The following is a 15,814-nucleotide window of genomic DNA, read 5'->3' as shown; positions in this document are numbered from 1 at the left end:
CAGATAGCTTGAGAAGCACTGACCTAGAGAACCCAGGGAACACAACTGGAGCACTAGCAACATTCCAAAATTACTACAGACTAAAGTCTGGTATATGTCTTCCATTCTTTCCCTTTCCAATTGGGAATGTTTATTCTCTCTCTACACCACCCCATATATTCAATAATAGGTGGAAGACAGGTAATTTATATCCAAACTAATAAAGAGATCACCACTACTGGGCATTTCTCAGAGATCCTAGACTGCAAACTTTACTTGGTGACTGGATGAAATTTGGGGATTATCTCAACCGGGAAGGGCCAAGTGTGAACTACATGTAGGTAGGAGAATAATTGTTGACAAGAAGGATAGACTATCCGAATGCTTCTAGTTCTCTTCTGAACACGTTAAAATTATACTTTCCCACTTTCTTGAGTTAGGAATGGTCATGACTTGATTTGGCCAATAAAATATACCAAGTGATATATGTAACTTCTGGAAGGTTTTAGGAGCCAGTATATGTTTGTCATAAAACATGCCACACTTTCCCTCTACTATGATGATTGACAACATACAAAATGGTCTCTATCAACCCAAGTCCCAGAAAGAAGACAACACAGGGCAAAACTCCCAGCTGATCTGTAACATACTGGCAGCATGAACATAAAATAAACCTTGTTGCTTTTAACACCTGAAGCTTTGGGGTTGTCACTGCAGCATAACCCGGCGCAGTCCTATCGGTATATCTGGTCTTAGTAAAGGCTAAGAAAAGAGTGGCCTGAACATAAATATATATCATAAGTTTTAAAGCAGGGTATTTCAAAGAATTCACAGGAAATTGTAGGACAATTCTAAAAGAGAAAAGGACTCAAAAATGCAAATGACTGTAACTACAATAGGAACCAATACCAAAAGGGGGAAGTTACAGGCAAATGTTTGCCATAGCATGTTTTCTAATACTACAGACAAGACAAACACCTTCTAACTATGTGCAGATTCTTTTCCCTTGGGCCTAGAAGGGACCATGAATTCTTCAGTATGATGCTCCTATCAGCACTGATCAAAATTGATTTACAACTTGGGAAGACTGCTGCTGCAAAGGAGAGGCTAGGCCTCCCTATAATTGTGCCTAAAAGCCTCCTCCCGAATGCCTCTTTGTTACTCAGATGTGGCCCTCTCTCTCTACCTAAGCCAACTTGAAAGGTGAAATCACTGCCCTCCCCCCTATGTGGGATCAGACACCCAGGGAGTGAATCTCCCTGGCAACGTGGAATATGACTCGTGGGGAGGAATGTAGATCCGGCATCGTGGGATGGAGAACATCTTCTTGACCAAAAGGGGGATGTGAAAGGAAATGAAATAAGCTTCAGTGGCAGAGAGATTCCAAAAGGAGCTGAGAGGTCACTCTGGTAGGCCCTCTTATGCACACTTTAGACAACCCTTTTTAGGTTCTAATGAATCGGGGTAGCTGATGGTAGATAACTGAAACTATCAAACTACAACCCAGAACCCATGAATCTCGAAGACAATTGTATAAAAATGTAGCTTATGAGGGGTGACAATGGGATTGGGAAAGCCATAAGGACCACACTCCACTTTGTCTAGTTTATGGATGGATGAGTAGAAAAATAGGGGAAGGAAACAGACAGACAGACAAAGGCACCCAGTGTTCTTTTTTACTTTAATTGCTCTTTTTCACTTTAATTATTATTCTTGTTATTTTTGTGTGTGTGGTAATGAAGGTGTCAGGGATTGATTTAGGTGATCAATGTACAACTATGTAATGGTACTGTGAACAATCGAATGTACAATTTGTTTTGTATGACTGCGTGGTATGTGAATATATCTCAATAAAATGAAGATTAAAAAAAAAAAGCCAAGGAACCCCAAGGATTGCCAGCAGCCAGCACGAGAATGCTACAGACTTTGGGGAGAAAGCATTGCCTTGCTGAAGCCTTGAATTTGGACTTCCTCTAGTCTTGAAACCATGAGCCAATAAATTTTTGTTGTACAATAAATAAATAAATAAATAAAAATAAAGTAAGGGGAATAGAACCCACTTTCCTGATACGAACAAAAAAAAAAAAAAAACTTGGTCTACAAGATGAAACTTTTGTCTCATCTCTAAATTCTAAACAAGTTCATGTACACAAGTAATTTGAAAGATGGAAAGAATAAATACTTGTAACTAAAAACAAATACAAGAAGATAGCAAGCACTATAAAGGCAGGGCAGTGAAGCCGCAGTATAAAAACAGCTAAAGTTTGCAAATAAAATGTTAATGGCAACAAAAGTTTGCTTCATTCAAGGCCAAAATATCAAAAGTAGGACAGAGAGGAAGAAGTACTCCAAATGAAAAAACCCTGGTATTCCTGCTGGTAAGGGGAGAAAGGTTGGTTCCTGCCCTTATGTGTTCCATAGGTGGGTGGTACAGCTAGAGAAATCCCATTTTGAAACCGGGTCCTGTAAACAAAAACAGTTGGCAAACAGTTCTTCTATTTTTAAACGTTTGAAATATCACTATGTCAGAGTAATCTGCCCTCCTTGAATAATAATATTCAACCATTGTGCATTTTAGAATTTTTGGCAGCAAACCGTTCTAGGAGACTCTTGGTTAGTTACCCCTTTATAGACCAAGTCCCCTTATGAGTAACCATAAAATTAACGGTTCTTCCTCTCAGGCAAAAGAGGAAATTAACAACTGTAACCATTAAACAAATTATACCAAGATGTGCAGTCACCCTTAATGGGAAAAGACACATTTTGTATTTTGCAACAAATGGGGCATACAAGGCTAACAAAATTCCTGTAAGAACATTCTGTCAAAAATTACAGTTTAATGCTGCTACTGAAGAACAGTGAGACACCTGCTCATTGAACCATACTCAAACAAAATGTTGATTAGATCTCAACACAGTTTATCATTTAAGATCCAAGGGAGGTAATAATAGGAGTCATTCCTCCCCCTTCAAAGCTCTTTTAAAGCAGTTGGAGCAAAACCCTCTGACTGCACCTCCACACACACGCACCAAAAATTGAGAGGAAAAAAAAAGGGGGGAGCAAAGAGAAGCCATCCAGACTTGCCCTGACACATGGGGAAAAAAAGTCTCACAAGCAAAAAATTAGTGTGGCTTCTAAGCAGAAGTTGCTTAGTATCACTTTGAGTAGAGAATATAGGAGAAAAAGAAAAACCCCTTCATGGCAAAAGTCTATTCATGATCTAAAACTATCACCTAAAAAAAACAGGGCATGCCTGAGAATGGGAGCCTCCTCTGATTTTGAAAAGCACTAAAATCATGTAACTTAATTGATTCTATGCTTAATTGACATGCTTAAGCATATAACTGCAATTACCTCGACTGCTGTCATGAGCATTCTGTCCCCTAATTGAATAAACTGTGTCCTGCCCTAACCACATTTTCTACCAGTCCATGGGGTGAAGTTCTGAAGCACCAATAAATGCGAGATTCTTCTCTAAGGCGTCGATGTTTGATTAGGCCTGTAACTTCTTACAGCACATTGTACCCTATTCCACCGTGCACTGCACAAAGTACTCAGCTGAATGTTTTACCTGAAAGATGTCGCCATATCAGTGCCAGGCCTACACTTCTTTCACAGTTTGTCAGCACACCAATAAAGAATCAAATCACTCCAATGCGTGGTGCCTGGGTGAACTGGTCCAGAATGTGGAGTATAAAAACAGATTTTAAAGTCCCCTGTGGAACAATAAACTAGGAAAGAAGGAAGCAACACCAGTCCTGGATAAAAGCATTAGGCCAAAGGACAGTGAGTTAGAAATGGGTGGATCTTGGTTTCTCCAGCAAATGTAGCAGATTTTCACAGGGATACCAAATTTGTGATGCGCCCCTCATTCTAAGGAGAACACAAACTATTTTCTCTTTATTTTGTACTACTTTCATCATTTTATTATAAAATATTTAAAAAAAAAAGTCGACAAATGTTAAGTCAGCTCGATATACCTTGGGAGATCTTATTTTATTCCTCCTACATTTACAGCAGTAACATAATATAGCATTTATTTTGTATCTCAGCCCCAGGAACAGGACCACCATTCAGCCCATACAAAACTAAGGCTTCAAGGAAACGTGGAATTTAAGGAGCAAAGACTATTCTTCTCTCTTAGACATCTATCAAACACTTACAGTTCTTGTTTCTGCCTTTTTGCCTAATCCTATACTGACATCTCCCAAATTCTAAATTGCAAAGCACCACCTTCCCCCTTCCCACAGAGAGCTTCAACATCCATTTCATCCAAATACTACTCCTTAAAGAACATTTCCCGAGGGAGGGAAGGGACTTCTACTTACAGCTTCAGCTCACCCCTCGCCTCATTCCATCTCCTGTTCCCACAAAGGGCTCACTTCCACAACATAGCAATGTGGCGACAACACTCTATCCAATTTTAACCTCAGAAGCTTTTTCCCACGGTCCACGACAGGGCACAAAATATCCCTCAGGAGCATCCAAGTGAAGCATCTTTGGTGCCCTAGAAGCGGGTAGGCTAAACCAGATTCCAGAGCTCGGTGGTGCGGTCATTGCTGGCCTGAATCCCCGTCCCCGCAGGCATAAACCATAGTCCCCGCGCCTGAAGGACCCAAGCTGCCACCTACCTGCCCGAGACCTGAGTGCAAGATCTGAGTTGCAAGGACCCTGGCGGTCCCCGCGGGCGCCCGGCCACAGACAGTTCCCGTCACACGACAGAGGAGGAGACAAAAAGCGGGTTCGTACTCGAGTCACTAAGGCTTGGCTAGGCCCTGCTCGCCCCGGAGCCGAGAACCGCTCCGCCTATCCGAGAAGGGTAAAGGCCCCGCCCCCGGCGCCCCCGACAACCACCCGCCCCGCGGAGTCGGCCTTTTGGGCAAAAACAACCTGCTAAGCTCCTCCCGCTCCTCGTGCTCCCTACGTGTGGTGCTCTCCAGCCAATGGAAAGTGGAGGAGGCGGAGCGAGAGCAGCCCCAGGTGACTGACGGCTACCAAGTACTCCCGGCGGCGCGAGCAAGCCGTGCAGTTGCTGGGCCAATCAGCAGTATGGGTTGGGAATGAAGGGGAGGAGAAAGCGTGGAAAGCGGACGCCCAATCAGATCTTGGAGCCCTCGAGCGACGGGTCTTGCGGCCCGTGGCCTTCCGAGCGCGGCGCGCAGGGGGCGTGCCCGCCTGGGCCAATCCGCGCGAGCCCACGGTGCGGAGCGAGCGCCTCAAATGCTCGGGTTTCTCAGCTGATTGTCTCCAGCCGAGAGTTGTTTTTTGCTGCTACCCAGCCGAACCGGAGCAGGAGGAGCCGAGACCCCCGGGGGGGCGGGGGAGAGGAGACTATTTGGCGTGGGGCTCCGGGTTCTGTCACGGCGCTTCCTAGGGTTGGAGGCTGGAGTGGGTGGGGGGAAAGGGGGAAATCTTTCTCCTCCTCGACGGCGGCTCCGAGTCCGGCCCCTTCCTTCCCGCGCTCCTTCGCCCGACTCCCAACCCCCTCATGAGGGTGTCCGGGTCGGGTCCCGCGGCCGGCCGCGAGCCCTCGACGCCCGGCGAAGGCGGTGGAGGCGGAGGCGCCGTCGCTGGCGCCGCGGTGCCCGGCTCCGTGCAGTTGGGGCTGAGCGTTCTGCACGCCCTGCTCTACGCCGTGCTCTTCGCCTTTGCCTACCTGCAGCTGTGGCGGCTTCTCCTGTACCGCGAGCGACGGCTGAGTTACCAGAGCCTCTGCCTCTTTCTCTGCCTCCTGTGGGCAGCACTCAGGACCACCCTCTTCTCCGCCGCCTTCTCGCTCAGCGGCTCCCTGCCCCTGCTCCGGCCGCCCGCTCACCTGCACTTCTTCCCCCACTGGCTACTCTACTGCTTCCCCTCCTGTCTCCAGTTCTCCACGCTCTGTCTCCTCAACCTCTACCTGGCGGAGGTAAGGCGGGAGGACCGGCATGTGGGGTCCGAGTGGGTGAGCAGGGGCGTCTTGATCCTCCCTGTCTGAAGACCGGGGGTTTGGGGAGGTGGGCAGGGAGAGGTGGACTCGAGACCAGCTTGGGGAAACTGAGGCACGCCTGTAGTGTGCATCAGTGTTTTCGCCCTAAACTTAAGCCGCGGATAGACTTGGTTATTGAGGGGGGAGAGGGTTAGTGAGCGAAAGTGTGTGTTCTGACAACCTAAAACAGCCCTTTGTTCGGTGTTCTGGCCCGCTTAAGGTAAGGCGTTAGTGGCACCAACAAAGTAGCATCGCAAGAAGTAGCAGCCCCGGTAGCTCTGCCGAAGCTGGACTGTGTTAAGGGAGGTTGGATGCTGAGGTAGCAGCAGCAATGCTGAAGCTGGACTACTGCCAGCCATTACGTCACCAGGCAGAGCTGTTCCTCTGCTATTGTTGCTGCGTTTCTTTTATTAGAAGCTTATATTCCCTCCTGCATCTCCTTTCCCGTGGCTCGATAAGCCTCACACAAATTCCGTTCGATAGTTCTTCAGCAGGGTTAACGATCAGTAACCAATGCTGAGGGTCAGTATGAGGACCTCCGTAAAGCTCTTAATTTTTGTCCCAGTTGCTTTATGCTTTGGCAATTTATCCAACCTCTTACAACCTAGTCTCTTTTTATCTTGGCGCTAATTAAGAGAGAAAATACCAGCCTAACCTGTGCCCATGCAGAAACAAACCACCAAACTGTTTTTGCAATAACTTGCTTAATAGCTGAAACCTAATCACACCCCCTTTCTCCTTTATGGGGAATTGCTGCTTGGATGGCATTGTTCTGCAGCTTTACGTATTTGACCCATTTCAAACAGGTTTGGGAGTGTAAGGCTGTCAATTATGTGTGTCAGCTAATGGTATTTAAGCTACAGTATTTCGAGAATTGCCCAAATAATGTCCCCTCCCCCAAAACAAAGCTTGAGGAGGGGAGAAAACAAGGTGACATCATATGCTTAGTACTGGCTAATATAGAACGATATTGGCCTATGCAGCTAATCCTCTCAAAGGCTTTTGGAGGTGATGAGAATTAACATAGTTTAAACAAAAGTAAAAAAAATTTAATATATATGGTGTTTATATCTCCTGTATAAACCAACTCTTTTCTCCCTTAATAGATAGTAAATAGAATACATAATTTTAAAAAAATCATGCAGGAATAACTGCATAAAAACAAGGAACAAAATTAATTTATCTTTAATTTTTTTTCCTTGCATATCCTTTGAAAGTCCAGGCGTACAATGACAAAAACCCAAACAGTAAGAAGCAGAAATAAAAGGCATGGGTAATCATAAATCAGATGGTCATGCCATAGTCACATCACTGATTTGACTATGTTCTGATCTTCTAGTTCTAACTGTTTTAACACTCTATTTTCTTATAGTTACACTGATATATTGTCTTCTTCCTGCCACCATTTCTGATAGAATACCAGTGACCTCTCATAAGTGAAGCTTTACTCTAGCTTCAGGAATAGCTAGCTTACATAAAAGTGACTGGCAATCCTTACGCCATGTGCATCAGATAACTTGTTTTCCCCCTATGCATTATGACTTATTAAATCATATTGATGATTCATTTTAAATGGTTGGACATTTCATAAAGTGGCTAAACATTCTTTTTACTTTTTTTTCTTGAGATAAAACACATACTGTAAAGTGCACAAATCTTAAGTGTGCAACTGGATGAAGTTTTACATATGTATAAACCCATGTTACCACCACCCAGATTAAGATATAGAACATTTCTGGTGCCCCAAAAGCTTCCCTTGAGCCCTCTCCCACTCAATACCTCTCACTTCCAGGTAAACACAAAGTGGCTAAACACTGTCACAGTAGGAAAAAAAGTATCCTCTATTTAAGCTCAAAATGCTAAAAGTACACTTCTACAACTTAAAATACACAGAGTATATAGATTAGGTTTTCAGATTTTGGATTGCAGATATTCCAAGCTGGTGAGAAATTTAAATGTCTAGAAGTCTTCTGTTAAATGAATCTCTTATTTGTGTCATGTACTTAAAAACAATAAACTATTAATCTGAAAAATATAATTTCGGAAGAAGCTGGGCCTGGGCTAAAGTTTTTTTTGCTTGTTTGGTTTTTGTTGTTGTTTTTAATATCCCCATTGTCTCTTAAAAAGGGTGTGGGTTGTTTGTCTATGCTAATCTTTTTTAATCAAACTAACGATTTTAAGACATAACTATTTAAGAGAACAAATGTTCAACTTTTTGGAGGACCTGTGTAAAAAGAAATAATTAGAAATCATCTTCCTATTCATTAGAGAAAATTCAGAGGAACTTCTATTTAAATGTGTTTGAATTCAAATTTTTATTTCAATCTCAGGTAACTGGAAGTAGACTTTCCATTGATCATTCTGAATTAACAAAGCTTCCAAATGAGTTCACAGTATAACAGAAATGTGAGGGAAAGTTTATGTGGTGACAAATACAGAACTTAACTGATGTTGTTTTTGTTTGTTTGTTTGTTTTGTTTTTAGCCAAAAGACCCCATATCTATTTTCAGTAGTTGTGTTTATTGATCACCAGATCACTCTTTCTTTAATCTATCATTTTAAATACCAATTCAATTTTACTTTTAACTTGCTTAAAGCATTTGTTGTATCCATTTCTCACTAACTGAAACATTCTAACTTCAAGGACTTAGTTACAGACAACTATGGGTCAATATAAAAATAAAGTTAGTAAAACAACTATCACTGATTTGAAATTTGAACACATATAGGTGAGTCTTCTAAAACTACTAAGTTTCAAAAAAAATCAGAACTGTCTAAACCTTTCTTTCTCCTGGTGACTACACTTGAATGGAAATGCGGTAAGGGAAAGTGGCCCTTTCTGAAACAATTATGCTTTCCAACTTAAACTCCTGGAAGTAGATACTTGGGGAAAAAACTGTGCACTACTCTAAAAACACCCATTGAACTTTTTCTGGCAGGATCAGTAGAACATGTACCTTTACCAGAAAAGACTTCAGAGTCTTTAAAACAGATTATTTGATGAAACTAATGGTATCTGCCATTAAGACATATAAAAGTCTTAAAGTGACAATTGAGAATATACTATTTTTGGAGCATGGTGATGTATGCCAAAATCAATGAGTTCATCTTCAAGGTTCATATTGACATTTTTTTCTTGCAATTCTTTAACATAAGTGCCAGTTGCTTAATCAGGACAAAGTATAGTGACCTAATCACAATACCAATACAACTAGGAAAATTACATTCTGAGTCTTAACTCGTAACATCCATGGAAGCTGTCATGGTAAGTGTCAGTGGATATATTCTTCAAATATTGATGGCACTTCAAGTAACACTCAGTTAAACTTACAAGTATGTTTGTTTTGTTATAATATTCTGTGATTGCTCATAAAACTATTCCCACCAATGAAAATGGAAACTCTTTGATAAGTTACTTTATCATGTTTTTATGTCATAGCAACTAGAACAATGGTGAAAATGGTAATGGCAATCTATAAAGGCCAAAATCTTGAAAATATTTAGCTGTCTAATATTTTGGGATTAATTTTATTTTGATGAATATTTGAAGTAAATCATTTACATGGGTTCTATTGTCTTTATATTTTCTGCCTAAAAGATTCCCTGGGGTATGTGTTTTAGTTTTCCTGCTGCTAAAACAAATGCCATACAATGAGTTGACTTATCATCACAGTTTCAGAAGCTAGACAGCTTGCTTCCTCCAGGGGTTGGTATCTTCTGGCTTTTCTGTCACATGTCAATGCGCATGGTGCATCTTCTCCTTTTTCTCCCGGGTTCTGTTGACTTCCAGCCTCTGACTGCTCCCTCTGGCTTTCTCTCTCCATCTTTCCCTCTCCTTATGAAGGACTCCAGTAATCTGGATTAAAGTCCCACCTGATTCAGGTGGACCACATCTTAACCGAAGTAACACCTTGAAGAGATCTTATTTACAATGGGTCTACACCTACAGGAATGCCTTTTTTGAGGGGCATGATTCAATCCCCAAAAGTATGAATGCTCAGATGCTCTTGGATTATCTAGGTTTAATCAGAAAAACTTAATTTTGATTACAACAGGTAAAATCTTAACTAATTAAGCTACTTTAATATGGAGTTTTGCACAGCAAAACTATTTTTATATTATGGCAAGTGGCCCATAGTAATTAGGGCTTTGCTAATTTGGTTTCAGCAACTTCTGTTAAATAGAAAAGTCTGAAACAAGTCTCACATCATGAATCAGTTACTCTACTGGAAATGGTAGTTTAGTTCAGTGTTTGATTTTTAACCCAGAACTGTGACAAATAAACTGTTTTTATCTGAATGTGTTAAACTTTTATCCACTGATTTGATTTTATGTTTTTCTGAGACCATCTCTGAAGCCAAAGTTTCAGATTCATATCTGTGGCATATGACATGATTATTATGGCTTACATTTTATGCGATTTAATATTTTCAGAGCACTTTCATAATACGTATCTTCACAACCCGTATGAAAAATAGGCAGATAGAAGTGGGTTGTGAATTGCCCATGATTATATGGACAATATGTATCAGAATGTAGGACTATTGTATAGCCAAGGTACTACAACGTCTTGTCAAGTAATCTCTCCATGAATTTTTCTGGATATCATCACTTCCCTATTTAACTTGATTTAACATCGTCCACTGTTTCAAACTTTTTCCATCTTCCAGCAAAACCTTTCTTTTCGCTTCCTCCTCAGCATATGACCTGTACCTCCTAGTTTAGAAAAGTAGAAGCCAGGGCCATCTGGCAGACCACAGTTTCAGAGAAATGCCTAACAAGGCTGGGTAGAGTATTTCATCTTTTTCAATCCATAATTGACCTGGTAAGCAAGGAGATTCCGTAGAGGCTAGAAAGCACACACGCATACTCACAAAGTGAATGCAGAATGATAAAACACTACACCTGGGAATGGGAGATGGCTATCAGCTGCTTCCTGCTAGTCTAAAGCCTGTGTGTTAATTTTATATGTCAGGGAGGGGGTACACTGGAAACAATACCTTGCAGAGACATCTGATTTGAGACCTTATCCCCACCAGCATAATGCCAGAATCATTGAAGTGTACACCTTAGAGGAAAAACAGGCAAATCCTCAGAGGTTGATGGTGGAATTTGTGCCTGTCTCTGTCCTGGCTATGGTAATGAGGGTACAGGGAGGGCAAGAAAAAGTTTTCCCTGATAACACATAACAAGCCTGTCATCACACAAGTTTGAAGCTTGAATTCACACTAGTTGTCTGACTTGGGGAGAAAAGAAAAACCCAACCTGAAAATGTAGTTTGAAGTTATCCTGGCTTGACAGTGACCTCAAACACTAGGAAGGAGCAAATGCAAATCTTTGGACGAATGTACTTTAAACCCAGAATACTGACAAATAAAATTCCAAGGAACATGAGCTCAAAATAAAAAAATCAAACTAGGGAATGTGACCTATAAAGATTGTAGATATCTGAATTATCAAATTCATGCTATAATGTTTATATGAATTAAGAAATTAATATGAATTAAGAAAGACTTAAGAATATGATAAAGAAATGACTCAATTAGGTAGGTTTAGAAAGAATCATTTTTGGAAATGAAAGATAAAATTGGAAACTGAAGTTTGTGGTTATACAAGAGATTAAACAGTTAAAAAGAAAAACTAGTGAACTAGAAGATATGAAAATTAAAAATTATCCAGATTATAGCCTAGAGAAATAAAGGATGGAAAATATGAACAAGGGATGAGAGAATGAGGACGTAATTAACAATCATGCCCAACATCTAACTGAAATTTCAGAGACAGTTATTCAAAGGGATAATGACTGAGAGATTGCCCAAATTTATGAATGATACCAAGTCATAGATTCAGAAAGCAGGATAAATCCAAGGCAGGCTAAATGAAAATGAACACGTCGCACTGAAATTTCAAAACACCAAAGGTAAAGAATATTTTTCAAAGTAACTAGACAGAGAAGATATTACCAACAAAAGAATGAAAGTTAGTTTGAGGGTTGTTATTTCAGTAGTAACTAAGAAATCCAGAAGCTAGTGAAATATCTTCAAACTGCTGAGAGGAAATAGCCAGCAACCCATGAATTTTTTACCCACAATGAAATTGTCAACAGTAAGTGTGCAGTGAAATCATGTTGAGACAAAACACAGGGTCTACAACTGACTCACTAAAAGAAATTCTAAAGCATATACATAAGAATGAAGAGAAGTTATCTCAGGATAAGGTCTAAAATACAGGAAGGAATGGTGAGTAAAGAAAAATGGTACATATGTAGGTAAATCTAAAAACAAATATATGGAACAATTTCTACATAATAGGACTAAAAAAACTGACAAAACTAAAATCCTGGACAATAGTATATATATATAAATGGAGGTGGGGAATAAGTGGATTAAAACATTGTAAGGTCCTATGTTGTTTGGCGGAGATTAAACATATTAACTTCATGCCTTAGGTTGAATATATGCCTTTCAAAAGAAAATTAAAAACAGGAAAAGTATATAACTTTTCTAACTAGTGTGGAGGAGGGGATAAAAATGATGTATGGTAGGGTTAGGGTAGCACTTGTTCAGAACAAGGTAACAAAAAAAAGAAAAAACATGAGAAAGGTGGGATTAAAGTTCAAAAGATTAAAAAAACTATTCTAGCCAATGTCATGACATAATACTCCTGAATAAAGAAAATTTCTCATATTGCATTAAAAAAAAAAATCAGCCATGTGCTATTTATAAGGGATACTCCTATAACAAAGACAAAGGACGAGAGTAAAGATATATCATGCCATGCTAAAGCAAAAATTAACAATTCCGAGGAGAAATTTAGAAATCTAATATTTTATTGGAAAAATTTTAACATACAACACTGACAGATAAAGCAGAAAAAATCATTAAAGATATTGATCAATAAGGAAATAGAAAAAAAAATCTAATGACCATTTATGGAACACTATATCCAACAACAGGGTACACTTTCTTTTTATGAATGCTTGGAACATTTTTAAAAATTAACCACAGAATAGAACATAAAGCAGTACTCAACAAATTAGTGTCAGTGGATTGAGAGTGCATCTCAACCACATACCAGCTGTGTGGCCTTGGGCAAATTACCAACTTTCTCTGTGCCTCTTTCCCCATTTCTAGAACTGTGGATAATAATGCCTGCCTCATAGGATTTTTATGAGGATTAAATGATACAAAATTAGAGACATTAATGAAAAAATAATTACAAATATACCTCATGAACATAGATGCAAAAATCCTTAGCAAATCAAATCCAAAATATATAGGATAGTCATGACCAAGTAGGATTTATCCCAATAATGCAGCATTGGTTAAACATCCAAAAATCAATCAGTATAATAAACTGTATTTGCAGTATACAGGAGAAAACCATATGATCATTTCATTAGATTCAGAAAAAGAATTTGACAAATTCAGTACCCATTCATGATTTAAAAAAAAACTTTTGGCAAATTAGGGATAGAAGGGAAATACCTCAATCTTATAAAAATCATCTATGAAAAACTTACAGTTGATACTACACTTAATGATGAAACATTGGAAGCTTACTGCCTAGGCCAGATACAAGGCATTTCACTTCAGCTTTGTGCTGGAGATCCTAGCCATTGCAATAAGGCAAGGGAAAAAAAAAAAAGGCTTAAACAATGGAAAGAAAGAAACAAAACTGTCTCCATTTGTAAATCATGTGGTTGTTTAGGTAGAAAATCCTGTTAACTTCCCAAAACTACCAGAACTATGTGAATTTAACAAGTTTGCAGGTTATAATTATATTTTTGTATACTAGCAGAAAACGATTGGAAAATAAATTTAAAAACAATTCCATTTACAATAGTGCCAAAATATTTAAGTATTTAGGAATAACTGTAATAAAAGATATACAAGAATTTCAGTGTAGTTTTCTACACTGAAAACTACAATACATTACTGTGAAGAATTAAAGAAGACCTAAGTAGTGAGTGGAAAAATATACCTGTTGAAGTATTGGAAACTCTGTTGTTTTTAAGATGTCATTTCTCCCCAGTTTGACATATAGTTATATTCAATGCAGTCCCTCTTAGCAGGAATTTTTGGTAACAGTTGCCACAATGATTAAAAATGTGTGTGGAAATTCAGAATACTTAGAATATCTGAAGCAATTTTGATGAACTGTGTTGGAGGATCATTGTACCTGGTTTCAAGACTTACTGTAAAGTTACAGTGATCAAGACATTCTACTAATGGGGACAAGAAAGTCATATAGATCAGTGGAGCAGAATGGAGAATCCAGAATTAGACTCACACATGTATTAGTCAATTGATTTTTGACAAACTTGCCAAGGTAATTTAGTGGGGAAAGGAAAGTTTTGCAACGCATGGTGCTGGAATAATTGGGTATCTATAAGAGGGAAAAAATGAACATTGACTCTTGCTTCATACCAAACATAAAAATTAACTTGATAAGGGTCATAGAGGTAAATGTAAAAGCTAAAATTTCTGGAATCAAATAGAAAATATTTGTGACCTTGGAGGAGGCAAAGATTTCTGGGGTAGAAAACAAAAGGTGTGAATCATAAAAAACAACAAAACAAAAACTGACATAAAGCTTTACCAAAATTAGAAGCCTTTGCTTATTGAAAGACAATGAAAAGACAAGCCACAGATTGGGAGAATATATTTGCAGCACACATATTTGGCAAAGAACTTATATCTAGAATGTCTTATATCCTCTTAAAACTCAATAATAAGGCAATCCAATAAAAATGGCCAAAATATTAGGACAGACATTTCACGAAAGAAAATATATGAATGGCCAAGAAGCACATGAAAAAATGCAAAAGACTAATCATGTTGGCAAAGATACGGATTAACTGGAACTCATCCATTGATGGTGGGAATGTGAAGTTTTACAACCACTTTGGAAAATGGCTTGGCAGTTTTTAAACAGTAAAACAGGTCTATCATAAACCTGTTTTACACTCCTAGATATTTGCCCCAGAGAAATTAAAGCATGTTCAAACAAAAACTTCCAAATAAATGTTCTTAGCAACTTTATTCACAATCCATAATTGAAATTAACCCAAATGTCTATTGAAAGTGTATGAATTTTTTAAAAAAATGATATATCCATTAAAAAAGAATACTACTCAACAGTAAAAAAAATGAAACATACTACTGATATAACATGAATAAATCTTAAGATCAGTATATTGAGTGAAGTCAGACAAAAATAAGGTTGTGCTATTGATTCTACTTATATTACGTTTTAGAAAATGCACTGTAATCTACAGTGGCAAAAAGTAGACTGCCAGTTGCTTGGGACCTGGAGCAGAGGGACAGGATGAAATCAGGGGATGTGTAAATATTCTGGGTATTTGATTGTGGTGGTGGATGTACAAGTGTACACATCTGTCAAAACTCATCAAATTGAAATGGGTGCAGTTTTGTTGTACATAAATTATACCTAAATGGAATTGAGCTGGAGAAAAATTACAGGACTCTGTTTGTAATTTATTCTAAGAATAAAACCTAAACTTGGGAAGAAATTGTAAGAAGTGAAGCTCTACCACTTACCACTTGTGCAACCTTGCGTAAGTTACTTAACCTCTCCATGCCTATTTCCTATCTATAAAAATGAAAATAATAGTAGTACCTACCTCAGAATTATTGTGAGGATTAAAGTATATAATTCATGTAAAATCTTCCATATGGTGCATGGCATATAGTGTTGATTGTTAGCTATTATTGAATTTCAAGGAACTGGAATTTCATTGACTACAGTCTCTCCTGAAAGCATTAAGTTACAATTCAGTAACAAAAATAACTTGTGAAAGTATATTTGGAAATTTTTAACACTTTCAAACACGTGGGCAAAGGAAGA

At 39.0% G+C, this 15,814-nt stretch overlaps 2 protein-coding genes across 3 annotated transcripts in view; one reads left to right on the top strand and one right to left on the bottom strand.

The window, feature by feature from the left end:
* Nucleotides 1–4,791, bottom strand: part of TXNDC16 (thioredoxin domain containing 16) — a 153,972-nt gene extending 149,181 nt beyond the window's left edge. Inside the window, exon 1 of one of the 2 annotated variants that reach the window (XM_037832707.1) lies at nucleotides 4,611–4,791. The gene's annotated coding sequence lies outside the window, so the exon portion shown is untranslated. The other variant, XM_037832708.1, reaches the window with a different exon arrangement.
* A 599-nt stretch (nucleotides 4,792–5,390) lies between these two features.
* GPR137C (G protein-coupled receptor 137C) overlaps nucleotides 5,391–15,814 on the top strand; it is a 77,922-nt gene continuing 67,498 nt past the window's right edge. Inside the window, exon 1 of the mRNA XM_037832705.1 lies at nucleotides 5,391–5,884. Coding sequence (XP_037688633.1) covers nucleotides 5,468–5,884 — 417 coding nt within the window. The 5' untranslated portion in view covers nucleotides 5,391–5,467. The remainder of the gene's footprint in view (nucleotides 5,885–15,814) is intronic.

Source organism: Choloepus didactylus, chromosome 4 (genome assembly GCF_015220235.1).
Source record: "Choloepus didactylus isolate mChoDid1 chromosome 4, mChoDid1.pri, whole genome shotgun sequence".
In the NCBI taxonomy this organism is placed as follows: Eukaryota; Metazoa; Chordata; class Mammalia; order Pilosa; family Megalonychidae; genus Choloepus; species Choloepus didactylus.
The sequence above is the reverse complement of the archived record's forward strand: the minus strand, read 5'-3'. Positions and strand labels throughout refer to the sequence as shown.